General features: G+C 48.1%; 1 protein-coding gene across 1 annotated transcript; it reads left to right on the top strand.

Annotated features, from left to right (window-relative positions):
• The first annotated feature begins 2,637 nt into the window (after positions 1–2,637).
• E2F1 (E2F transcription factor 1) lies at positions 2,638–26,335 on the top strand. The gene is made up of 7 exons (XM_077335287.1): positions 2,638–3,534; positions 11,192–11,282; positions 12,839–13,058; positions 15,886–16,038; positions 16,945–17,059; positions 18,739–18,943; positions 21,540–26,335. The coding sequence occupies exons 1-7, from the start codon at positions 3,307–3,309 to the stop codon at positions 21,788–21,790; spliced, it is 1,263 nt and encodes a 420-aa protein (XP_077191402.1). The 5' UTR covers positions 2,638–3,306; the 3' UTR covers positions 21,791–26,335.
• The last annotated feature ends 1,007 nt before the right edge of the window (positions 26,336–27,342 follow it).

Below are 27,342 nucleotides of genomic sequence, written 5' to 3'. Positions count from 1 at the left end.
CTTCCTCGGGAGGTGGTGGGTTCTCCATCTTTGGAAATTTTTAAACAGAGGCTAGATAGCCATCTGACGGAGAGGCTGGTTCTGTCAAGGCAAAGGGGTGGCAGGTTACAGTAGATGAGCGATTGGGATGTGAGTGTCCTGCATAGTGCTGGGGGTTGGACTAATGACCCATGAGGTACCTTCCAACTCTATTATTCTATGATTCTATGATAATGTATCAATAAGGACCTATTATCATAATAATATTTTAGGCAGAATACAATATAATGGCAAAAAGAATAACAGCCAATATATATTCAATAAACCCAGTTGCTGACTTCTAATTACTACTTTTTCGCATCTTTGACATACATTACTACCAGGGAGGCCATGCTGGATCAAGCCAAACATTCATCCAGTCCAAAACTATGTTGCACAGTGGCCAAAATCCAGGTCCCATCAAGGGCCACCAGCAGGGCTAGAACTCCTCTGTTGCTCCTCAAGCATCTAGAATAAAGAGTATCATTGCCCCAGACTTAGCATTCCTCCTAACATGTTGTAGTTAACAGCAACGGATCGACCTCCACTCCATATGTCTTTCCAATCCCCTCTTGAAGCTGTCTATGCATGTAGCTGCTACCACTTCTTGAGGCAGTGAATTCATTAGAAGACAGAGAAAAGTACTTTTTTCTCTTCTGTCCCTAGCCCACGCATAATTTTATGAATCTCCATCATGTCACCAAGGGAAATGTCTATCATTTCTCAAAGCTAAAGAGCCGTAACCTCATTAACCTTTCTTCATAGAGATATTCCATTCCCTTAATAGTTTTGGTTGCCTTTTCTGCACCTTTTCCAATGCTCTAATATCTTTTTTGAGGTGCAGTGAGCAGAACTGTACACAGTACTCTAATGAGCCCATACCATAGATTTATACAAGGACATTATGCGACTGGCTGATTTGTTTTCAGTTTCCTTCCTAATAATCCCCAAACTAGCTTGTGCCCCCCCTTTTTTTAATGAACTCGCACACTGAGTCAACATCGCCATTGAGTTATTCTACCACCTTTTTAAAAAGATGAATATGAAATTGACAGGTCACTATAATGTAATAACATTAAAACGACACATTTCTACAATCTATTCACCCCCAGACTTATTTTTGAAAAGTTTATAGACCTTTTTATCATTGATTCCCCAACAAAAAGGGTTAGATTCTTTAAAACATGAAAGATGGGAAATAGTATATTGTGGTAATAGATCCTGACGATATGATTGTGATATAGATCTGTCAATTGTGACAGAGATCTGTCAATTTCCATTAAAAAAGAAACAAAATAGCACGCTATATGGATCCCATGGTTCATTGCATGAAGGTAATTACAATCTCAAATATGGCAGCTGCATTCATTCCTCCTCCATGTTCCACACTGGTTTTCCAGTGCAAAGGAAACTAGTAGAGAATGCACATTAGAAGTCAGCAACTGGTTCAGGAGGCAGGGGAGTTGTGTCCTGCCTTGCCTGAATGACTATAAAAATGTAGCATGCCAAGAATGATTCCGTCGAGTTTATCCACAAATCTGTTTCCAATGCCAGAATTCACATGAATTAAAGAGAGTGCCTGAGCATGTGCAAAGTACTTTCCCACTTCTGTTACCATTAAGCAACCACAGTCACCTTTTGCACATCTGGAATTTTTTTCATGTCAAAAATCAAGGGTATGGTCAACTTCAAACTTTCATGAGAGACAGCCCCCTTGGTTGAAGGAGGACGTCTTACTAAGTAAATATGCAGAGATGGGATCTATCAAAGGGAAGGCAAGAAGCAGCCTGCCACTTCTGGATTGTGCCTTAATCCTAGTAGCTAAGAATCCAATCCTCGAGAAAGAATTTTAATGGATACTGGTAAGCATCTTGCACCCTAACCCTCTACCAATGCCATTTTCAGGCTGAAGGGGCCACGGCTCTTCATCAGCAGGAAGTCCCAGCTGCAGCTCTGGCCACTCCAGTTAACCGGATCGGACCATCGGGGACGTGAAAACCTCTTCGAGAGAGCTGCTGCCAATCAGAGCAGACAATGCTGAACTTGACAAAGGGGCCGAGTGTTATGGAGATGCACGTAGCGTGTCCCGCGGGTCTGAAATAAGAACGGGACCCATGAGTCAGGAGTAAAGTCTGATTGAGCAAAGGGGCGCGCACTTCTGAGTCAACATGAGCCGGACCGGGCTGCTACTGCTGAGATCCAATAATAAAGGGGAGGAAAACACACTTTTTTTGGGGGGGGGGGAGGGGATACAGAACAAAAAATGGGGCTCCCTCGGACAAACCCCGGGAAGGCTACCAGAGGCCACCCCACCCAGCCCTTCCGCTTCCAGGACACGGGACGACCCGTCCCCCACAGCTGCCGCCCTCCTGCCCTGCAGCCCCATCCTAACGCCCCCTCTCCCGCAGGCCCTCCCGCGGCGTCTTTCAGCTCCTTTCTGATTGGCCCGGCAGCGCTCCCCTTCCGCAATCGACAGCGCCGTCACTGGGCGGCTGTCAGAGCGCTGCCTCCGTCACCACGGCGCTCGGCAGCCGCCCGATCGTGGCCAATGGGAGAGCGGCGTGATGTATCAATCTCCACGCGGCAGCCAATGAAGCGGCGGTTCTCCTCCGAAGCCGAATGTTGATGCGGCGGACGCGGCCAATGGGAGCGACGATGCCGTGCTCGTGCTGCTTTCGCGGCAAAAAGGATTTGGCGCGCAAACGTGTGCGGGGCCGGGACCAGCTGGGAACAATAACAGTGCCGGAGCTGAGCGCATCGCGGCGAAAGGGGCTCGAGTCGGCGCGCTCGGCCGAAAGATTCCGGCGAGGGACGCGAGGCGAGAGGCCAGCGGAGCCGGGCTGGGCGGCCGGGAAGGCGGCACGGAGCGGGAGAGCGTGGGCGGAAGGGAGCCCCGCGGCGTGCTGTGGGGTGTCAGCCCCATCCTCCCCTCCCACCCGCCGGCCGGAGGTTCGCTGAGGGATTGCCGATGCCCCGGGAAGCCACCTCGGATCGCCCCGCTCGCGGCCTCTCTCCCCGCGCGGGCCGCAGCTCGGCGGAACGCCGTTTCCCGGGCCTTTGCTCTTAAGGACGATGGGGCGTGTTCGTGGCTTCCAGCCCTGCCATCCGGTGTCGCCCTCCAGGCCGGCGGCCAGGACAATGCCGCTGGCCCGCTGAGTGGCCCGGGAGGGGAAAGCTCGCGCTCCTGCCGAGTGCCGGGGGGAGGGAGCGGGGGCGAGGCCAGGGGTTCCCCCACCCCACTGCCCTCCCTCCGCGCTCCTGGGCATGTGAGCCCCGGCGCCTCGGATCATGAATCTGGAGGGCCTGGGAGTGGCCCAGAATGTGACCGACCTGGAGGCCCTCCTGCGGGGAGCAGAGGCCATCCATGTAATGGACCAGCAGATCGTGATCATTTCCACCCCGGACCAGCTGCCCGCGCCCGAAGGCGACAACGACACCGAGCTGCTGCTCTTCGCCACCCCGCAGCCCGCCCGGCTGGAGACGGCCACGCTGAGGCCTGCTCTGGAGCGACCGCCGGTAATCCCGCCCTCGCCCTTCTTCGGGGGGTCCTCGGGAGCCAGGCCCTCGGCCCCTCGTGGCTTGCGCGGCCGGCGCCGGGGGCGACTCAGTGCACGCCGACTGCCTTGCGGGGAGAGGGGCGGGGGAGACACGTTTCCATGCTAGGCAAAGGAGGCTTCGGGCTGGCTGGTGCGCGAAGGCCGAGGGGGCGAGATCCCCCTTTGGGAGCAGCGGGACAGGGCTCAGATTGGCCATTCTCCCCTAAAGACACAAGTCCCAGCCTCCCTCGGGCAAGGAGACCAGTTGCCTCGGCCTGCCTGCCTGCCTCTTCCCTTCCCCCTTCCCCCTCACGCATTCAGCTTGGGAATTGTGCTTCAGTCGGTTATATGGCTTGCAGGGAAACGTGGGAAAGAATGCCAGCCGAGGCGGTCCCCTTTCAGGCTTCCTAAGGCCTAAAGACGGCGGACCAGAAGGGAGAGCTGACAGTTCCATCTCTGAGGCCTGGTCATAGGCGCTGAAAATCACGTGTACCTTTGCAAGGCCTCCCCCCCCCCTTCCCCTAATTACAGGGGAGATGCAGGGAGAGTTTTCGAAGCTGTGACTCAAACAATGCCTCTTGAACGTGGCATATGTAACAGGAAGGGCAAAGAAAGTGCTCCGGGAGGCATGCAAAGAAATCATTAACTGGCTGGAAAGTGCATTCTTCAAAACATTACAGTGTGGAAAAGAATCCCCGCATGCCTCTGCTGCCTGACCTGGATAGTCAGAATTTGCATAGCTTGCTGGATTGTCCTGGGCCTCTCTCCTCTCAAAGCTGGAGTCTGTCAATGTTGTTAATGAAGCAGCTTAACTTCCTGTCACAGGATGTTCAGGCCCAGAGTCCTGTGCAGCTTGTTCCTAACAAAGGCAAATGCTTTGGCTGGGTGCTGCATCCCCTTTTCTCTGGGGCTGCTTACTCCAGGGCCTGCAAGGCCTAGCCTGGCCTAGCAGAAAGGTGCTCTGTGAAAGGAAGAGCCAGAGGTAATGCACGGTGAGGCATAAAGGGAAGCAAAGGGCAATAACACTGTATCTCTGACTTCAGTTACATCCTGCTAGCTTCTCTAAGGGAAAGAGAAGGCTCAGGCCCAGCTGTTGTTATGGGGTGGAGATCATGGAGATAAATTAATAAGAAATTAGTGTTGAGGATTGTCTCTCGTCTGACTGTTTTAACATTGCAGTGTTATATCTTTGCAAGCTTTGGCACAGCGGTAGGAAAGAGCAGCTTGGACCCTGCAATGAAAGGTAGAATTTAGGAATGTTCTCTGTTACATAGCGTTACATTGTTTCTTGAAATAACAAAAGAAAATACTCCCTTTAGATTGTCTTGTGGGCTGACACCTGCATGTGCAAGTGTACAGGAGAAGTGCAGTTAAAATATTTTGTGTGGTGATGATCAGCCATGTCTTCCCTGGAAAGGTGAGAGTTCCCATGTACCGAATTGTCAGTTCTGCCCCCTCCTGCCAGTGCTTTGGAGTGTTGCTACCAGAGCAGGGGTTCCCAAACTTTTCCAAGCTGCTGACCCCTTGGCTCCCAGGCCACATACCTAATGCCCCTCCTCCCCCAACATATGAAAACGCACGCCTTTTTCCTGGTGTTAGGGCTACTGCAAATTCAAATTCCAAACACACAATATTGCCCGCACTTATTTTTTTGTTGTTGTCCAGCAGCCATGTTTTAGTCTGGAAAAATATATGTTTTTTGTAAAAGCCATTTGTAAAAGCTCCTTTGGGTCTTCATTGGGGAAAGACAGATGGGCAAGGGGAGAGAGAAGCAAGCAATGGAAAATTCCAAGGCCAGGAGCAAGGAGGAGAAGGCTTTTCCAGCCTCCCAAAGATGGAGACACTGGGGGAAGGGTTGTCAACCCTGGGTTAAGACATTCCTGGAGATCTGGGGTGCAGCCTGGGAAAGGACTGAGTCTGAGGAGGGGAAGGAGCTCAGCAGGAATATGATCCCACCCAGCCCAGCTTCTGAAGCCATCATTTTCATCAGGAAGCTAAGCAGGGTTGACCCAGGTCAGCACTGGAGTGGGAGACCACCAAGGAAGTCCAGGGTTGCTCCTACCCAGAAGGAGGCAATGACAAACCACCTTGGAACATCTCTTGCTAGGAAAACACAGCTGCCGCAAGAAGAGTCAGACTGCTGCCCCCAAATTCCTCATCCTCCCCCCTGGATCTTTCCACTCCTCCCTGGGGAGGAGTATTGCCTACCTTGGGAACCCCTTAGAGCACGGGTAGTCAAACTGCGGCCCTCCAGATGTCCATGGACTACAATTCCCATGAGCCTCTGCCAGCATTCGTTCATGGGAGTTGTAGTCTATGGACATCTGGAGGGCCGCAGTTTGGCTACCCCGCCCTAGAGCAGGGGTAGTCAACCTGTTGCCCTCCAGATGTCCATGGACTACAATTCCCATGAGCCTCTGCCAGCATTCGTTCATGGGAGTTGTAGTCTATGGACATCTGGAGGGCCGCAGTTTGGCTACCCCGCCCTAGAGCAGGGGTAGTCAACCTGTTGCCCTCCAGATGTTCATGGACTACAATTCCCATGAGCCCCTGCCAGCAAACTGGCAGGGGTTCATGGGAATTGTAGCCCATGAACATCTGGAGGACCTCAGGTTGACTACCCCTACCCTAGAGCATTAATCCAACTGAAGAATGTCTAGCACAGGACCCTCCCCCCATGTGTTGCCCGATTACACTTCTCCCAGTGCCTGCCAAGTATTTTCAAAAGTAGGTGGGACCAGAAGGGGTTTTGGTGCAGCAGGGTTCCTGATTGACCGTTGGAGATCAGAGTGGTTGTGTAGATTGTTCAAAATATTGCTTTGGCAGCAATTGATATACTGTGTCCACAAGAAGATATTTTACAGCAATGTTTTTATTTTTAAAAGGCATCTTGGCACACAGAGTTTCTGCCTGAGATGTTGAAGACTTTCTATCCATAACCTCGCTTCTTTACAGCCTGTGCTAGAATTCCAGAGTTGCCCACAGGCTCAAAAAGGTTGGAGGCTCCCCTAGACTGGTGAATGTATTGTTGGGGAGGGCCTTTATTTTGTTGTCCAGTACATAAGCACACCAATTCTAACAGGAATCGTAGAAGTACAAGGTCTCCTGTGAGATCTGGATTTCCTTTGTCCTTTCTCCCCCCCTCCCCCCAAAAAAATGCTTGTCTTACTTCATGATCTGAACATGAATTTGCATCCCAACCCTATGTATATTTACTTGGATATAAGTTCCACTTAAATACTCCAAAGTTTGTGCACATAGATTGTAGCTTTGAGTGCGTTTCTGAATTCTTTTGATACTAAAAGAGGGATGAGCTTTTGCAGTTGCACTCTCAGTTGCATGGGTTGTTTGATGTGGAGGACATTGCCTGGAATTGCAGCATCCCTAGCTCTTTTGGTTCCAGTTTGTACATGGCAGGGTTGTCACATGTTTCTTCTGACAGAAGCCATTTATCTTTTGCCAGCTGCATGGTATTCAGTGATTCAACATGTGCAGCTTTTCTATCTCTGAACGCCAGTATCTCTGTTGAATGTCTGCCTACCATACAGCTCTTAAAGTTATGATTTTCCTTTGCTTTATCTTAGGAGATCTTCTCCTCCCCATCCACTTCTGGGGCACTTGAGCCATTGTTTGGGGATGGCTAATGCAAAGGGCTGGATGGACCAGAGTGGCAATCCTAGTTGTTCTTTCTCAGGAAGCAGACCCAGGGAGGTGATGGCTGCAAGGCTTTTCTGCTAGCTGACATTCTCTTTCCACAGAGGCCCTTTCTGGTGAGGGGCCTGCAGCGGGCAGCTGCTTCACAGTCACGGCTTTGTTTTAGCAGTAGGGTCTGCTGTTTGGATTGGGAATCTGTAATGAGCTTTCACTTTTGTGTTGTCTCATCGGGGTGCAACATCTTGGTGTCCCACCCTGTTCAACATTGCTGCAAGTGAGCCGGGCAATGGGTCTGTGAATGCATGGAGGATCCCAGTGCCCCTGAACCTGACCTGCTCAAATCTGGACTTGCTAGAGATCTATCATTTAGAAAGCAAGGAAGGGTGTTTCTTAAAAGGACTTGTTCGAGATCAGATCTGTGACCATTTTGCAAGTTCCTGTGTGAAAGCTTTTAAGATTTTGGATGGTTTTCTATGTGGTTTTAAAATGCCATTTTAAAATGTCTATGTGCCTCACTAAATAGATGCCTGGAATTCTTTTTCATTTTGCCATGGCACTGCTGTGGAGGCCAGTGTGCCTCCCGACCTGCAGATGGTTTGACACTGGGTGAAAAACTGGGATTTGACCAGCTTGTGTCTGAAATGAATGGTCAGATATGCACCTAATGCTATTAATGGGTCAGATTCCAGCTGAGGTGCCGTGGTGTAGCATTCGCCTCATCTTCTTTTCTCTGAAAGGTCAGTGGGAAGCCAGGCCTATGATTATCGACACAGAGCTTCTACTTGGAATTAGGGAGGTGTGTCTTATGATCTTAGTCATTCTTGTTAGTCAATAAGTCCTTATTTATTCTTACAGTTGTATGAAGGCTTGCAAGGAATTGTAGCCTGTGTTCTTAGGCTGCTTTCACAACAAGACTCCCGGGTTGCCCTTTAGGATTTCCCATGTTAGTGTGGCGATGGTCGTTCAGCCCATGCTGTGCATGGCTGGATGTTAGCATTCTTGTGCTCATAGACATAACACACACACTGTCCTCTAGGAAGGGAGAGGCTGGATATGACATTTTTGGATGGCAAACTGGACTGCTGGAAACTGAATGTGCCTCTGTTGATAGAAACAGGAAGGGAAGTGCGCTCTCACCACATCATTAGCATTAAATATCAGTATTTCTAGAGGCTGAATTAAAATGATTGTCTTAGGCATTGCATGCTGCATTAATTATATTCATTAGCTTCTGACTCTAACCCTAACTCTATTTGTAATAAAAAGGCATTATTGGCATCGCTCATGAAAGCACGTCTGCTGTGCAGATTCAAACTGGCCTAATTGCCATGACTTTTTATCCAGGGCCCTGTAAATTCTGGTTTCACAAAGGGACTGGAAGTGGAAACTTTTCAGCTGCCTTCTCACTTCCCTTCACTCTGGGAAGGACCCACAATCTGGTTGTTCATTCACGCATGTCCCTTAGTGTAGGGTAAGCTGTTTGTGTGCTTCAGGGTCTCTTGCACTTGTTCAAAATCCTCTAGGGAGTATTTTACCGGGGGACCAGTAAGAACCCATTTCCTTCTGTGAAATTTTCTGTTTTTCTCTCCCAACTGCATGTAACCTCTGCTACCACTTGTCACAGAAGGAAGCCCTTTTAGTTTCCTGAACACTTTTAGAGGCAGGAGCCTAGCAGCTCCTTCTTTGATAACAAAGGAAAGAGTTGCCAAGTGAGATCCAGCATTGCTGCTGCTTCGCTGTGTAGGTGAATCAGGTCATCGGCATAACTTTTCACACCATAAAGTCTTCCCTTATAGAAGAAGCAGAGGCCGGATTGCTTTTCCTTCCCTGGAAAGAAGATGCCATATATCAGACTTTCTAAAAAAAAAAGGCCAATGATGGGCCTGCAGAGGGTGAAGGGGAGGGGCCTCATTTGGGCATGTCCACAGCTATGCTTCCCAACCATATCCTCCACAGATCGTCTCACGTCTGGGGTTTCACGAAACCCAAAGAAAGTTTCAGGGCCTTCTCAACGGTAAAAAAGCTGGGAAAGATTGCCATAAAGGGTTGGATCCAACAAGCTTTTCTGCTGGTGATAAAGAAGGGGGAGGGGTCACTTTGATTACGAAAAAATGCTCTGCTGGTGATCATGAAGGACGCATGGGCAAGAATTATGTAGGATGGGGACTCTAGTCAGTGGCATAGGGTGAATGTTTTTTTTTCTTTGCGAAATGGAAAAGTTTTCCAATGCTCCTCCTTCTATGGAAAAGGTTCCACCATACATATATAGTGTGTTTTATCTATAGCTGGCACAACTGTTGGGCTGTAAATCAGTCATCGTGGAAGGGATAAATAAGGAATGTGAAGCATGGACAAGCCCCAGTGTCTGTACATGGTAGATTTGCATTCTTTTGCTGATGTTATTTAAACATATACGTTATTTACATTTTAATTTGGAAAGCTTTCTGGAAACTTTTCCTAGACAGCCCACACTGATAGTTAATAAGGAGTGAAACTCAGTGAGATACAATCCAGCCCAGAGCCTGATTCTGTAGTGTAAAATGAAGGTACGGAGAATAGAAGTTCAGGCCCAGAAATGGTGGAGTAACAATTCCAGGGAAACCTGCATCTCTCTGTCATCTGTAAGGTGATTCTTGGAAAGCATTGATATTAAGCCTCTCAGAGCAAATATCTGTTTGTGCTGAGCCTCATGTGAGTCACTATACAAATAATGCAAACAAAAGTGTATCTTTAAAACATTCAGCTATCAGGTCTGGCATGTCAACCATCTTGGCTTCTGCAGCATGCTGCTGGGATATCTTGTGTCTCTCTAGAAGTAAAGATTATTATTATTATTATTATTATTTGGATTTATATCCCGCCACTCTCCGTAGGCTCGTCGCGGGTCACAGGAGTCCTATCCCCATTAAAATACCCATTAAAAGACTTTAAAACAATCCCAACATGGCGGAACTTATTATTCCCACCCCTGCTATCAGAGCGGCAGGGAGGGTGGGGAGGAGATGCTAAGTCTGGGGGGGGGGGATGCCTCTGGTATGCCCAGACTACTTTGGGCTAGTGTTTGCCAGGTGTTCTGACTGGCCATATGTCAAGGTGGGATCAAGCTCATGTGTCTGAAGCATGCACTCATGATGTCCAAAACTAGAGTAGATTGAGGCTGAGGCTGGGATGATCCTGCAGTACAGTCACCCCGAGGAAACCTTGCTTTATAGCCGTAGGGCTAGAGATTTGATTCGTCCAAAAATAATTTGGTCAGTTATTAGGCGAGTGCTTATTTTATTGAGATCTAGTAAAAAGGTAATAAGAACACACACATTTGGTACTCATGCTATTTACAAAAACAAATTAACCACTGTTGTTAGTTGGCTAACCTGGCTGAGACTAGCTGTATTTGAAAGGCTTTTAAATGACTACTCTTTGTGCGTTGGGCTGCAACATTGTAAGCCACCTGGAGTCCAGCTTTGCAGGGGGAGAATTAACTTCTAAAAATGTGGGTTTGTCATAAATTATTACTTTTGCCCTGCTCAATACTACGTGACTTATTCCCTATCAGGACAGCTTTTGCTGTGCTGCTCGGTCAGTCATGATTGTAGCAAGGCAGATTTGTTTTTCATTGGGGTGATCATCCAATACAGTGTGTTCTTTCTCATCCGGTTTCTGTTCATACCATCACCATTTAATTTCTGTACTGCCCCTCCTCATATGGGCTTGGGGCAGTTCACAACAACAATAACAATAACCTTTTAGGCCCTAACTATTCCAGTTAGGTTTTTGTCTTCTGATTTTTAGTCTCACCTGGAGTCCTTAATGTGTAGGTGAAGCAGCACTTCATCATCATTTGTACTTGAAGAAATTGGCTCTCTAGACGATGAAAACTTAGGGCACAACACATTTGTTAGATTTGTATCGTGGAATTCTTTGCTTCCTGCATAGAGCTGAAATCAAGCTGCTGCTCTTGAACTAAAAAACTCTTCTTTCTCTAGGTCAAACGGAAGCTGAATTTGGAGACCGACCACCAATATATTGCAGAGAGTGTCCAAGCCACCCGAGGAAAAGCGAAAAACCCTGTGAAAGGTACCATTGCCCCGTATAAAGCTTGTAGCGCTTTGACCATTCCAGAATACTTTAAATGTCCTGAGTGAAATGTCCTGAGTCTCGTCCCCATGGCTAGACTGGAGCACGACTCATTGTGGATTGAACAGTTTGAGTTCAGAAGTACGGAGCACCCTGGGCATTTGAGGGGGAAGAAGTAGACTTGAACGTTTTTCAAGCTGGTAGACATCTTGAACGTATCGGTCCCAGAACTGAGCTTCCCAGTAGCAAGATTATGCTCTGGTTTCATGTTCAGGAACAGGAGCTGCTCATGTTCAGGAATAGGAGCCCAGCGTGGTGTAGTGATTAAGAGCAGCTGCTTTTAATCAGGCAAGCTGGGTTTGAGTCCTCCACATGCAGCCAGCTAGGTGACCTTGGACTTGTCACAGCCTTGATAGAACTGTTCTCACAGAGCAGCCCTGTCAGAGCTCTCCCAGCCCCACCTACCTCATAGGGCCTCTCTTGTGGGGAGTGGAAGGGAAGGTGATTGTAAGCCGCTTTCAGATGGTGAAGAGAAGGGTATAACTCTGCTTTATTAAGTGGCTTAGAACAGGGGTAGTCAACCTGTGGTCCTCCAGATGTTCATGAACTACAATTCCCACGAGCCCCTGCCAGCATTTGCTGGCAGGGGCTAATGGGAATTGTAGTTCATGAACATCTGGAGGACCACAGGTTGACAACCCCTGGCTTAGAAGACAGCACTTCATTGGTGGACTACCAGCTCCTACCACTTGATGGGGATCTCCACCAGTTATTGTTCTCTCATGCTGTTTTTTAAATTCTGTGATCACATTGCTTTGTGCCTAGTAAAGCAAAAAGCTCGTTTTAGTTTTGGTTATTTTTCCATTTTGAAATTTATAACAGTATCAGAGCTTGTACTGGGCACAGAATTTCCATCATTCTAAGAATCCAGGCTTTCAACCTATCTGTGGCTGTGCTGTGGATTCAGGTTGGAAGCTGAGTGGGCAAAGTCTAGGGACATCGTAGTAGATGCAGCTTGCAGCTGCTGGATCGGATTCTGCCCCCATCATGCAGTTGCTGGTTCCTCTTCCCCTTACCAGGGGAAGCAGTACAAAAGTACACAAAAACTAGTTCAGATAAGCTGGATTCCAGTGTCTGGATATTATTCTGCGGGACCTTCCAGCTTTCCACAGGGCCTGTAAAACGGAGCTCTTCCGCCAGGTCTATGGTTGAGGCCAAGATGGTGAAGGAAGATCAATTGGTATCCCCCTTGATGTTAAACACCAAACACCATCTAGGATTCTGTTTCTCTTCTCCCTCTTGTAGAAAGGTAGGAGGAGGGGTTGAGGGTTCCGCCATTTTGTTGCTGACTTTGTTGTTGTGTTGTGCTTGTCCATTTTGATGGGTTTTTAATGGGTTTTTAGTTGGACTTTGTGAACCACCACGAGCCTCGTGGGAGTGGTGGTTAATAATAATAATAATAATAATAATAAATAACAATTAATAATAATAATTAATAATAACAATTAATAATAATAATTAATAATAATAATAATTCTGTCCTCATTGGTCCTCAGGACTGAAGTCTCCTGGAGAGAAGTCTCGCTATGAAACGTCTCTGAATCTGACCACCAAACGTTTCTTGGAGCTGCTGAGCCAATCGCCTGATGGTGTTGTGGATCTCAACTGGGCTGCAGAGGTGCTGAAGGTGCAGAAGAGGCGGATCTATGATATCACCAACGTCCTGGAGGGCATCCAGCTCATCACCAAGAAGTCAAAGAACCATATCCAGTGGCTGTAAGTAGAAGGTCACCCATCCTATGCCCAGGCGTTTAGGAATGCCTGTGAATTCCTGTGCATTTGGCTGCCCTAGTCAGATTGCACTCATTTTGTAGCCTATGGTCTGTGTTAGAATGTAACCTTTTTTGTTTGCTACAAGGGAGTTAAGAGATGCCCTTTTTGGGATTCATCTCTTTTGAGAAGAACGTATGTCTTTATTCACTCTGCATGAAAGGGAAAGTTTGGATTTCTGGTAATAAGGGAATGATTGCTTGGCATGCAGTAAAGGATGAGAGCAATGACTATGCTGGGCGTAATTCATCTTCCCTTACTGCAGAGCACTGTTTTCTCAACCTGGCTTTGAGATTGACTAGAATTTGGCTCAAGGCCTTTTAAGTTGTGGCACTTTGTGGCCGGTAGATGTTGACAGATCTGTTTTCCATGAAATTATTTTCATGAAATTATTTGAGGGGGCATTTTTTGTTCAGTTTTTGAGGTCCTCCCAAAACCTTGTCAGAGGCGAATGGGCAGAGTCCCTGTCAGTGCCTACAGGAATTCTTGCTTAGTGCATAGGCCAGCTTGGTGTACTGGTTAGGAGTGCGGACTTCTAATCTGGTGAGCCGGGTTTGATTCCACGCTCCCTCACATGCAGCCAGCTGGGTGACCACTGATAAAACTGTTCTGACCGAGCAGTGATATCAGGGCTCTCTCAGTCTCACCCACCTCACAGGGTGTCTGTTGCGGGGAGAGGAGAGGGAAGGCAACTGTAAGACGCTTTGAGCCTCCTTCGGGTAGAGAAAAGCAGCATATAAGAGCCAACTCTTCTTCTTCTTCTTCTTCTTACTTTGTACATGTGACTGAGATGACACCTGCATTCTCAAGCACATTTCAAAGCTTGTCTCAAGGGCTAGAGGCTTGCAGTGGCAGAGGAGAAAAACAACTGCTGTTTATCATGCAGGTGTGGTGCTGATGTAATATAAGGTGTTCCTCTTTTCTCAGGACTCTGGTTTGAATCTGTTCTGTCTTAGTTCTCGGTTGCGAATAGCTAACTGAAGTATTCTTGTACACAATAACTAATGTGGCTTTGAATCCTCAGAACTTAGTTTGGCCGCAAGCAAGATCTTAAAAAGGTTTGAAGAGAGACTCTGTAGGGTTAGGAGAGGCTTCTAGCAGGGCATGACTCCCTGGAGCAGTTTTGTCTCCACGGTTGCAAAATGGCTGTTACTTTATCCCCCAGTGTTTCTTTTGCACTCCAATTGCGTGGCGTGCCTGTCTGATTTTGGTATATTGCTTGGAAGACACCTGTAGGCTCAGTTTTCAGGAGACTCCATTCTGCCTTCCTGTTTCCCGCTTGGTCTGAGAGCAGCTTGGTATAGTGGTTAAGAGCAGTGGCCTCTAATCTGGAGAACTGGGTTTGATTCCCCAGTCTTTCTCCACATGCAGCCATCTGGGGCCAATCACATTTCTCTCAGAGCTCTCTCAGCCTCACCTACTTCACAGGCTGTGTGTTGTAGGGAGAGGCAACATAGCTGATTGTGAGCGGCTTTGAGACTCCTTGGGACAATGAAAAGCGGGGTACAAAAAAACCAGCTCTTCTGTTTCTGCAAAGGCAGCATATGCCGGTTGGAGAGACAGGAAGGCTCCCTGTAAAGACAGCTGCTCTTACTGTCTTTCTGCCCTGACTGTCTCATTGTAAGGACCTGTTTGTAGCAACAGGCTGGTATGGGAGCAAAAAGCTCATTCCAACTCCATACCAGATGGCCAGTTACATACCCTCTGCTTTGCTGACCTCATAAGTTGTTGTGAGTACACAATGGGGAAGGAAAATGCGTGTATGCCCCCCTTCCCTCAAACTTCTTGCAGGGAGGATTGACTAAAAATGCACTGGACAATTTGCTACTCAAGATAAAAGATAGCACACACTGGCTAACTTTCCTTTGATGCCACATACAAGGGATGTCTAGCCGGGGTTTGGAGCCAGCAAGTAGTTCCTGAACAAACACAGTGTAATCAAGACTGGACATGCGTCAGCATGCCACCACGGCAAACGCACACTTTGTACATTTGCCAAATGCTCAGCAAGGACCCGTTAAGAGGTGAATACTGAAGCTTGCCCTGTTAGTGTCATGGGCCCTATATTTTAGTCTGCTCCTCTTGAACACTACATGCATGGACTGTCAACTCGGTGTAGTGGTTCATAGTGGCAGCCTCTAATCTGGAGAGTCTCTACTCACTCACATGCTGTCCCTGGGTGACCTTGAACTGGTCACAATTCTCTCAGAGCTCTCTCAGCCTCACCTACTTCACAGGGTGTCTGTTGTGGGAAGAGGAGGGAAATGCAATTATAAACTGCTTGGAGACTCCTTTGGGCAGTGAAAAACAGAGTACAAAGAACCCAACTCTTCTGATTTCTTGCTGCTGGACGTCTGTGTTCTGGGCAGTCAGTTCTGAGAACCGGTATGAGGTATTGATCAGAATGCTGGAATAGAAACTGGAAGGTCCAAGTTCAAATCCCTATTCTTCTGGGATGCTCGCTGAGGGACTATAGGGCAGTAACACACACACACACAGGCTACAAGGTTACAATGGGGAAGATGGAAATATCTGTTTTCTCCCCAAGCGTCTTGCAAGAAAGGTGGGATACAAGTACACTATGTACCTAGCTGCCCACCACCAGGTGCTAAATTTATCTGTGCTGTTGAAGCTAGGCTGTGTAGCAGCATGCCTGCAAAATGCAGTTTGGTCCTCTCAGTCCATCCTAGAGTAACAGCAGATTGGTGGGGAGATGGGGGGTGTTGTTTGCCAAGGCAGAGATCACTCCCTTTTGGATCCTCTTGTTTCTTAGGGGCAGCCGGTCTGCTGTGGGGAGTGCCAGCAGGAGCCAGGGTTTGGTGAAAGAGCTCCAGGATCTTCAGGCTGCAGAACAACAAATGGACAACCTCATCCAAATGTGCACCACCCAGTTCAGGCTCCTCACCGAGGATCCCGAGAACAAGCAATATCCTTCTCTTGGAAGACGGCGGGGAAGGTGGGGTGGTTTTTAGCAGGTCGGAGGCTGCAGAGCGACTTCACAGCAGCTGGAGCTGTGAGGAGCAGAGCCCCCGTGTTCTAGGGAGGTAGTCGCACTCCTGACATTCCAGGACTGGGTGTTGGTGTGTTGATTTTTTACTTCCCCACCCTGTGAGCTAGTGGAAAATACCTACCTGGCTGCTAGCTTAAGGCTCAGTGTTGTGGATCTGAGAGAGGGTTGTGGTGAATCAGTCAGATGTTGCTCATTGGATTTGGGGGATCCCCCCCCCCCGCCGGCAGCCATGTAATTTTGCTGCTTGAATAATAAAATCTAGATCTCTTCTTTCCCTGCCCCCTGCATGAGGGATGATCTGCCTCCAAGGTGCGTTTGAGAGTCTTAGGAGGCCTTGTCTCCCCAGGCTTGCCACAAATTTTGAATGGCTCCCAGGAAGGCTGTGGAGTAGAAAATCCAACCCATTCATCTTGCCCCTTGCATAATGTTTACACTCTGAAAAGCTGTTCAGTTAGCAAGGAATTGGTGTGATCAAGGATGGGGCTTCTTTGGAAGCATTCCAGCCTAAGGAAATCACACGGGTGCATTCTCTTGAACTGGATCTAGAGGTTTGGAAGGAAGAAGAAAAAAAATCATTCACACAGTGTTGCAGTGAGTTTTCCTTGTGTGGCAAGATAGGAGTGGGGAGTGGTGGATGCGCATGCATGCACATGGTGTCGCAGTGTGCCTGTATCTGCTATGCTAACTCTAGAACAGCAAAGATGGTATTGCCCATCACTTTATGGTTTGGCCTTTGAAAATGGCGTATGTTACATTGTAGTTTTGTGGGTCTTGGTGAATAGCCTTGTGATCCTTCTCCTGCCAAAACTTGACTGAGCACACCTCAGCTTATGTGACTTGCCAAGATCTGCGCAGCATCGCAGACCCTTCTGAGCAGCTGGTGATGGTGATCAAAGCCCCCCAGGAGACACAGATGCAAGTCTCTGACCCGGCAGAGGTAACTTTCCCTGGTTCTCTGAGTTGCTCTGCCCCCTGTGCTTTTCAGGGCCAGTGTGTTCTGCAGCAAGACTGCAGAAGCCTGGCTGTTCTGGACCCCCTAGGAGATGCTCTGGGACTGAGTGGTGGCTGATCCTGTAAACCAGAATTTAGGCTGCAGCTAGCCTATCCAAAAGCCCCAGTGCCTGATAGGCCTAGAAAGGAGTCAGTAAGGATTTAACCCAGGGGTGGGCAAACTGTGGCCCTCCAGATGTCCATGGATTACAATTCCCATGAGCCTCTGCCAGCATTTGCCACAGTTTGCCCACCTGCCCATCTAACCAGTTCCTTCCTCCTTCATATTTGCACCCATGATACGTAGCGATTCCAACTGCCTTGCCCCAGAAATTAATAGACATTGACTGATAACATTATGCAGAAAACTCCTGAAACCAGGCAATTCATACAAATGAGACAGAAGTTTAGTTGCACATTAAAGGGCCTACGTTTATTCCATGGGTTCGCGCTTACTTCAGATGCTGTCATCTTTGTAACGTCCGAGGAAGTGAGTCCTGACTTCATGTTGGGATAAAAGTTGTTAGACTTTAAGGTGCCGCTGGGTTTCTGTTTTATTATGCTGTAGTAGACTAACCTGGCAACCTTTCTGGAATGATCACACAAGCTAGAATCCTGTTCATACGCACTTGAGGCTGCTATCCAGTCTGATAGCAAGGAAACAGTGCTGCTTTAGACCATGCGCAGTGAATGAGAAATCCACCTGTTTGCCAAGCCTTCCCAAATGATAATCATCATGGTCTTCTAGGCTAGATGCTGCATGCAGTTCCCTGCCTTCAGCCTGCCGGTGACAGCTGGAGGACAAAGGGAAGTGACGTTGCACAGAGTATTGGCTCTCATGTAGCTGATGCTGCCTACCTGGGAACTGAGGCATGTCAAGAAAGTGACTGCCCATTCTAGCATCCAAGGATGGGCCATAGAAATAGAGGCCTGTGCAGCCCTATTGTAACTCACCAGTCCAAACTTGTGTTTCCGTGAGACTCAAGACTTGCACAGGTCTTGGAAGACGTTGTAAGGAGCACTTTCAGTTCTCTGCCAGAGAAAGCTGGCTGGCTGCAGAAAGAAGCACTCTCGCTTTCTCTCTCCTCTTGCCCTGTTCACTGCAACATTGTTGGTCTGAATAAGCTGTTTCCATTGTGTTTCTTGCAGGCTGCGTTCTGCTTTTATGGAAAGTTACGGAGATAGGAAGGCCATAGCAGGAACAGTCAGTTTCTCATAGACTGGCCGGCAGATTCCTGGCCACAGTCTCCTGAAAGCAGAGGGCGGGAGTAAATGATATTATTTGCAGACGGACAGCCAACCAAACAAGTGAAACATGCTGTGCAGGATGTTACCACCTGTTGTTGCTGTGCAATGCTAGAATTAGGTTTCGCTTACCCACAGGAAGTGATCACCTTCTAGTTCCAAACTTCCTGGCATGTGTTAAGGTGTTCTTCTGAGGAAAACTCTAGAGATAATAGCAGTGCAGGACAAGTTCTTCAGACTTCAAAATGTCTTGTCTTTGGAGGAAGTGGATACTTATGGGTACAGAAATAAACGCATTGCCAACCTTGTCATTCCCACAACCAAAGGGTAACCCATGTCCTGAGTCTTCTTCAGTCCTGTTTGTCTCTCGATCTCTTCTAGGCTTTTCAGATTGCTGTGAAAAGCACTCAGGGCCCCATTGATGTGTTCCTTTGCCCAGAGGAGAGCTCTGGGGTCTGCAGCCCCACCAAGAGTCCATTGAAAGTAGCTGCTGGAGACAGTTCCCCAGAGTCGTCGCAAGCAACAGCATCTGTGCTGCTTCACCCCTCCCAGGATATGAAGCTGCCACTGCTGAGTGGAGACCAAGGTATGTGCAGGGGAACAGGGCAGTCCCCCCCCCCCACACACACACGGCATTAGCAAGCAAGAGCAGCAACTCTCTTTGCTAAGCCTTCTCTAAAGGACGGTCTCATTGCTTGTGGCAAATACAGACGGTAGCCCCTTGGCAGGGATGGGGAACGTAGCTGTTTCTTTCCTAGTTGCAAGGGAAGTAGCCACGCACTGTGCTGTGCACCTTAGCAGCGCAGAAGAAGTGGGAGGCTGCTGTAGTATTTATCCAGAGTACATTGTGGCCGCCAGCACTCTCTCAGGCTTCAGTTAAGGGGGAAACTGTCAACATCAGTGTTGATGTTCCATGGAAAGGCACTGAGTAAATCTGCAAGGGCATCCAGTATGCTGTTTTAGTTACGAAACTCAGCTGCAGAGAAACCATTCTGATTCTTCTTAGACTTGAGGCTGGAAGTAGATGGTTCAGTTTCAGGAGCATTCCTTTTGATCTCTCATTTTGTCCGCTCTCCGTGCAGCTGGATCACAGGGGCCTTTGGAAGTGTAATATGGGATGCAGACTCCCCATTTCCAGTGCTTCTCCTCTTCCTCCTGTCTCTGGGAGCAGGATTAGGCTGCAGCCGGAGTGGAGAGGTGAAGTCTTGATGGGCATGGAAGGTATCAGAGATTTTGCTGCAGATTTTGCTCCTTACTAACTTTGCCTGATGTTAGGGCAGCCTGGTAATAAAACCAGCCCCAGACCAGTGCCCTGTCCCTGAAGGAGGGAATGAGAAGGGGCCTCATTCCCTGGGCTAGCATGGCCCTTTTCTGGGTTGGAGTGGGCTGTGGGAGAGCAGGCCCTAGACTCACTAGAAGTTCCCTGATGACTGTAATGGCCAGTCTTTCCTTGGTCTGAAGCCTGTCAGGAGCACCCAGAGACTGAACAGAAGCTACAAGCATGGGCTTAGGAAAATAGGCTGTAACTCTTTCTAAAAAAAACTGCCTTGCTAGGTTCAGTCCGGATCTATCAGGCTGCCTGTCTACAGCAGAGCCCAGCCTCTGGAAACTCTTTAGTGTTAAAGAAACAAGCTTTTGAAAGAGCTCCATGTGGTTTCTGTGAGTGTTTAAGAGATGCATCCATTTCCATTATCCACTTCCTGTGGATAGGAGCGGAGTTCCAGTGATCTTCCCTCTGGGATTGCTTTCTCTCTGCCTCATGATCGTAGGCCTGAGACTGACTGAGGAGGAGAACAGTCTGCAGATACCTCCAGAGTCAGCCTTTTCCTTCTTTGTAGGTGTTAGATTTTTCCTGCCCTTTTGTTTCCTGGGTACCCTCGAAACTTCAGGGTTGGAATTTGAAAAATGCAGAGAAAAGCAGGAGTTTGATGACATTTGTGGGGATGAAGAAGAAGAAGAAGAAGAAGAAGAAGAGTTGGTTCTTATATGCCGCTTTTCCCTACCCGAAGGAGGCTCAAAGTGGCTTACAGTCGCCTTCCCTTTCCTCTCCCCACAACAGACACCCTGTGAGGTGGGTCAGGCTGAGAGAGCCCTGCTATCACTGCTCGGTCAGAACAGTTTTATCAGTGTTGTGACTAGCCCAAGGTCACCCAGCTGGCTGCATGTAGGGGAGTGCAGAATCGAACTTGGCATGCCAGATTAGAAGTCTGGACTCCTAACCACTACACCAAACTGGCTCTACACCAAACTGGAGGTCTGTCTGAGGCTGGGTAGCATGTTGCTTTTGGAGGGAGCTGATTCCTCACCCCAAGGAGGGTGTCTAACCTGAAGGGAATCAGGTAGAGGTCCAGAACAGGACTTCTGAATCGATTTCTTTCTGCCAGCTAGCTCCCTTCCTTGGACGTTTTTGCTCACAGTTAATCTACCCTGTCTTTATAACTATTCTTTTACTTACCCTGTTGTTACCATACTTTCTCAACCAGGGTTTCGAGAAACCCTGGGGTTTCTTGATGGCCCTGGAAGGATTTCCCAAATGTGTGAGAGTTAATTAAATTTTTGAGGCCGGGTTAACAAGATCAGTGGGCCCCCCTCAAGTCCCACCATAATATCTAGCACACCCTGGTTAGCTGACTGCAGGTGGTAGGGGGATGTTGCCAGCCTAGCAAATTTTGGATTTGTGCTGTTTTTGTGGAGTTTTTATAGGGATTTTAAACATGTAAACCTGCCTTGTGTCCAAGGAGGAAGGCAGGCTAGAAATTTAGTAAATAAATAAATAATTACATTTGTTAGGTGTTTATTGGGTGATATGGCCATATATGGTCATGTTGACCCCCCTCCCAAAATGGCCAGTAATGGGTCTGGAGGGGGTGGGAAGGAGAGGGGCCCCGGATGGGCTTGCACACAGCTAGGCTTCTCTGCATGTTCTGTGCAATCATGCCACTTCTGGGGTTACTTGAGGCCTGAAGAATGTTTCAGGGGTTTCTCAACCGTAAAACTGTTCAGAAAGGCTGCCATACCTGTTTAAATTAGACTTTTTTGTTACCTTTGCCCCTTTGTGGCACATAAGGACCAACTCTTCTTCTTCTTCTTCTAAATGGGCCACTTGGGGATAACTAGAGGAACAATCTTTGTGAGTGTTGATGGCATGAGCAAGTTGCCAGTTGCCCTTTTTCTCCTCACAGAGCTCCTGCTGCCTGGGGACAGTACGCTGCCCATGAAGTGTTCGACGGATGACATGGCTCTCTCTCCGCTAGCTTCGGTAGACGCGTTGCTGGAGCAGGGCAAGGAGGACTTCTCCAGCTTCTTGCCTACAGAGTTCATCGCCCTTTCGCCACCCCAGGCCCAGGACTACCATTTTGGGCTGGAGGAGGGTGAAGGCATCAGTGAGCTGTTTGACTGTGACTTTGGAGACTTCACCTCTTTGGATTTCTGAGTGTCTTTGGGGTTGGGAGGGGGGGCGCACTCAGCTGACCCTTCCCCATTTTGTGAGGCATTCCCCCGAGCTGACATCTGAATGTAAATGCAAGGCCGCCTGAGGCATCTTTGGCCAACTGGCTGTGGAGCAGAGTCCAGGGGATGGAAGAAGCGAAGGCTGGCGTCCAGGATGCCCATGGAGGGGTAGGTGGGGATTGGTGGCTGCCTATAACTAGCCATCGCACCATGAAGGAGGAAGGCGACTGGCCGTGGGAAGCTGATGCCTGCTGCACTGTTGTGCAAGTGGCTGGTCCTCATGTCTCTGACCTCAAGGGGCCGGCATACGCTGCTGAGCTCGGGCTGGTAGTTGTAGAAGTGATAGTCCTGGCCAGTAGTGGGAATAGCTGGAGTCTGTGGTGCCATGTTTGGATGCTCTTGGAGAAGTCCCAGTAAAGCAGTTGGCCTAGCAACAGTGCCGCTGACCTCCCTGCTGCCAAACCACTGCTTTCCCTGAATTTTCGCCTCTGTGGCTGTCGGGTGGCCCCTTCTGTCAGTGGCTTCCCTCGCCCTCCCTCTTTGGTATGAGTCATTTCTCCCTCATGGAAGCGTTGCTTCTGCGGACTCACGGTCCTTTCCTCCCTCTCAGCAAAGGGATTTCAAGGCAACCGTGTGTATTGGGTATTGCTTTGGGAAGGCAGGAATAGTACTCTGGATGACGAACTAGAACTTCATCAGTTGGGGTTGGAGTTTGGGGTAGGGGTGGGAAGGAAAATGACAACACATTCTTTGGCTGGCGAGGTGTAGAATCGAGGCTGGGCCTGGTAATGTTTCAAAATGGCCGTGCTGAGGGGAAAAGCCAAGTGCATGGGGCAGGGTGCGGTGGTACTGAAAGGAACCTTTTGGGGTGGGGGGGGAGAGCCCTTGCTCTTCAAGCTTGCTAAGGGAAATGGGTGATCAGTTGTGCTAGAAAGTTCTGCTCGAAAAGGCGAATAAAAGGTATCCTAGAACGGCAGCCCTTGAGGAGCAAGGAAAGCTGTTTCTGGGTATTCGCTCAAGAAGCAAGAAGCTTTTTTTCCTGGAAGTTCTACTCATTCTAAAGCTTTAAGAAAGAGTTGTATATAGCTTAATTTATTTATTTTAGATTCCCTTCCCCCCCATTTCCTTCTTGAAAGGCACCTGATTTTATAAAATAATTATTTCTGGATAGAATGTGTGCATTTCTTTTGGGGGGGGGGGTGAGCGCTTCTTAGAAGTAATTGGCCAAGTGGCCAGTGCATTTTAACTGTCCTATCTCTTAGACCAGGGGTAGTCAAACTGCGGCCCTCCAGATGTCCATGGACTACAATTCCCACGAGCCCCTGCCAGCATTCGCTGGCAGGGGCTTGTGGGAATTGTAGTCCATGGACATCTGGAGGGCCGCAGTTTGACTACCCCTGTCTTAGACCATCAAAGCTGATGGGGCAATGTTTGAGAAAAGGGGCTGGGGATAGAAATAGCAAGGAGCACTTCTTGCAGCAAGAGAGGCAGTGTGTCTTGGGGGTTGTCTCCATGAAAGTGAGGGACTCCTTTTCTTTCTTTGTTTTGCTCCAGCTCCTATTGTACAGCATGGAGTAACGAACACCTTTCTTTTTGAGGATTACCTTGCCAATAAAGGAAAGACAAAAATGTTGACGTCCGTCTTCATGCTGTCCCCTGTGCCAAGCACTGAGGGATGGGCAGATGTCATAAATCCATATTATTTATTTTTTTATTTATGTGGCTCCACCCAGTGCTCCTGGAGGTAAGGAAAGTACCTGTGGAGGAAGACTGCATGAAGTGGAATTAGGCATATCCAGGTATGCGGAATCGAGGCCATATTGTATCCTGTTAGAATAGCTAGCCCTAGCTATGGAGATTGGAGAGCTGAACGTAGCCAGTGTGTACTAGGTTAACCCGTGTGTTGTAGTTTAGCTAAGTCAGGTCTGATGAGAAGAGATTGCAGGGTGGTCCCGTCTATGTGATGAAGTATGACTGGTGGAGACTGTTGAGTTGAAGTGATATTTATTGTTAGCAAATGAACAGCAGGCTTGACTCATAGAAGGGGGAAAGGGGGGATGTTGAGGAGAGAGAGAGAATGCCTGGCAAACAAAGCCGTAGAAGGCATGGCTCTATTGGCTTCCCCATTTTGCTAAGAAGCTTTTGTCCTGGGAAACTGAGGGTGAATAGGACTTTCCCAGAACCTTGAAAATGTAAATATTGCCAGGTGGGTGGACAAAGAGGTCTTCCTGGCATATGGGTGGTATGTCAAGAGGTGGTGTTTCTTGGGTGCCTTCCTGTCAGGATTACTACCTATTTCAGTCAGCTGAAACGCACGGAGGCACGCTGCTCCTTAGGAGGGGTTTCTCTTTCTTTACAAAAAAGAAAAAAGTGACCGAGTGTCAAAGTGCGTAGCCCAACAAGTTATACTGGGTGGGGTGGGGGTGGGGGTGGGATTATGTCTTTATAGCTGGCAGCCTTACCTGTTCGGCCTACTTTTGTGAGGAGAATGAACCTGTGTAGGCCTGGTGGAGTAAGATGGCGGGACCAGGTGACTGTTTCCTGCTGTGGAATGGAGTCTAGGGCTTCAGAAATAGCATGGCAGTGTCTTGGCTGCAAGGGAAATTGGGAACGAGGCCCCTAGCTGGCCCTCAATTATTGCCAAATACAGCGTTGCTCCTTGGATCAGAACGTGATCAGCCTGTAGCTTGGCTCTCTAGTTGCAGCAGAAGAAGGTGAATACCTGTCTCAGTTCTTAGTACGGCATATTGTAGGCTGAGCTGCTGTAACTGATCTTACTTGAAGCAACTGTTAAGGGCTATGTTCTTTCCCCTCGCGACTTTTAGGATGGCAGGTGAGATGTACTGTTCCTTTGCAACTTTATCCTAGTTGGGCCTTGCTTTTCTGTTCCTGTGAACGTGCAGTGGAAGCTCTCAATCTCTTACACTTGAGCTAACTCCTGGCTTCTGTGTAAGAGACGTTTTGTCCTGTCTGGTGTTTGTTCCTCATGAATAGGGACACATTCTTGATCTTGTAATTGTCAGGGAAGCGAAAACTCCATCAGGAATAGAGCTACAGGCTCCTAATGGTTGAAAATATATGTTCCATATTTCATGATTTTCAGTGAATTGTCCTGGAATGTTACCAGTTCTGCAGAGAGTAGGGGTTCAGCAAACGTTCCGTTTTTACTGCTTGCCTTGCGAGGGGGAAAGTGGCAAACCCCAAGTATGGCAAACCCCAACGCATGGTGGGGATGTTGTTTTTGACTTGGTAGGACACAAGTTCCATAGGCCTGCACTAGGGCTTCCTCGATCCCTTTCTACCTACATAAGGCAAATATTCTGCTGCTGTTTCCCCTAGATTGTACAGAGTAACCAATATTTTCTTAATCTTTCACTTTTGTATCAAAAAATTGTCTGTGGCCTTTACCTTCCCCATCCTACCACATGCAGCAGTTGGTGGGTCTGATCTCACCCCCCTCCAAAAAAAAAGGTTATTTGCTTAATTTCTTTTCCAAACGTTTTCTCGGCTCTTTGCTTTAAGCCTTCTGTATTCCAAGGAAGGAAACCCAGAAGATATATAAGGCAACCTAGGATAAAAGAATAAAGGAACAGTGTATCACAGGTACATATGGGAGGTGGGTGTTTTACATGCAGGTAGATCTTGCATTGTGGAGGAACCAAATGCCAAGTGTTCTGCTGCTGGGGTGATGACATTTGATCATTGACCAGAACTTCCAAGGAGGTGACAAAGGGAACACTTACCAAATATTCTACTGGTAAAATGAATTTTAGGGGAACTGTGTAATGAGCGTGCTCGTGGTTCCAGAGGCCCAGTCTGAAAAGAACCCAGGGTATGATATTCCAGATGCTTTGGGCATGAGCACTGATGTCCAAGAGCAACTACAGAAACATTCTTCTGACATCAACAAAATCTTGCGGGAAAGAAAGTTAAGGGCGAGAGAAGCAGCCTCTCGCTTGTTCTCGAATTCAGATGGAGGACACTTAGAACTGTGTGTGTAATATTAATAGTTTTGAAATGCCTTGAAATCTCCTGGTCGAAAAAGAAAGAAAGAGACCTAGATTTCTTTGTTGTTCCCTATTCCCGTAGACCTTTACTATTTGCAGAAAGAATTAGGGACACACTCAGGCTGAGATTGGCCTTTGTTTTGTACTTTTTTATTAAAATTGAAAGCACAGCAGAAAATAGGTCTCTTCTTTTCCCACCAGCAAGAGAGTTTGTGTCCTGACATGGTTGAGTAAGAAGCATCAGGGACTGTCGAGTCCATGAATGTGGCATTGGTGTGTGTGTAGAGGTGTTAAAGCCTGCCGGGGTCTCAGGATGGTGGTTCTTCAGGGTTGCACCTTTCTGTACATGCCCAGCTGGGAATTCTGGGTCCTTCTGGCAGCCAAGTGGCTCAATGCAATGCAAAACTGCTGCAAATCCCAGTGCCTAAACACTGAGGGGCAATGCACTTCTGTGTGTACCTTTTTATAACAAGCCTTGTTCATGATTTGTGCTTTTGATTTTAATAAATATTTCTACTTCATGTTGTTCTCTTTTTGTGGCTTGGCCACTTGCATCTTAAACTGCTGACTCAGCCCACCAGTGGTTGTCAAGTGTGGTAGCTTGCTTGTTCTCCTCTACCCTCACCTAGTCCAAAGTCCTCTCAAGAAAGGGACTGTCTAATTCACATTCTTTGGAGACAGGAAAAGAAGAGGAGGAGGTTTTTCTATCCCACTGTTCTCAGCCTGACGGAGTCTCAAAGCAGCTTACAAACACCTTCCCTTCCTTTCTGCACAACAGGATGTCTGTGAGATAGGCGGGGCTGAGAGAGCTTTGAGAGGCCTATGTGGCCTAAGCTCACCCACCAGGCTCCGCGTGGAAGAGTGGGGAATCCATCCTGGTTCTCCAGATCAGGGGCTGCCATTCTTAACCACTACACCATGCTGTCCTCCACGGCAGGGTTAGTCAACCTGTGGTCCTCCAGATGTTCATGGACTACAATTCCCATGAGCCCCTGCCAGCAAATGCTGGCAGGGGCTCATGGGAATTGTAGTGCATGAACATCTGGAGGACCACAGGTTGACTACCCCTGCTCCACGGGCTCTGCTTTTAAAAATCAAAAGCCTTTACAAAAATCAGCAAAAAGCTGCCCTTCTATATAAATTATACTGATACGTATATAATTCTCAAGCTTGCATAGTTATACTACCCATGGGAAGGGTCTGAGAGAGCCCTAGACCTCATCACTGGAAGTCCCGCTCGGGTCTTGCCTCTTGGGGTTTTCACTAGGCTCTCCCCATGACCTTTCTAACTGTGACACATCAGAGCCATCAACCCCAAACTGATGTTTTTGAAGTGCTGCAGTTAACATTTACTGTGGAATAAATCACTCTGGATTTAGTGGGGTGCCACTGATTTTGCATGATAAGAGTTACACTGGTGTACTTGCAGAATAAGCAGAGCTAGATGTGTTCATGTTCTGCACCAACCAAATCCTGCATTAAGAAATAATTGTGGGCTTCCACCCCCTGCTTCCGAGAATTGTTATTT

This window comes from Paroedura picta, chromosome 4 (assembly GCF_049243985.1).
Source record: "Paroedura picta isolate Pp20150507F chromosome 4, Ppicta_v3.0, whole genome shotgun sequence".
Taxonomy (NCBI): Eukaryota; Metazoa; Chordata; class Lepidosauria; order Squamata; family Gekkonidae; genus Paroedura; species Paroedura picta.
This window is presented reverse-complemented; position numbering and strand designations above follow the sequence as displayed.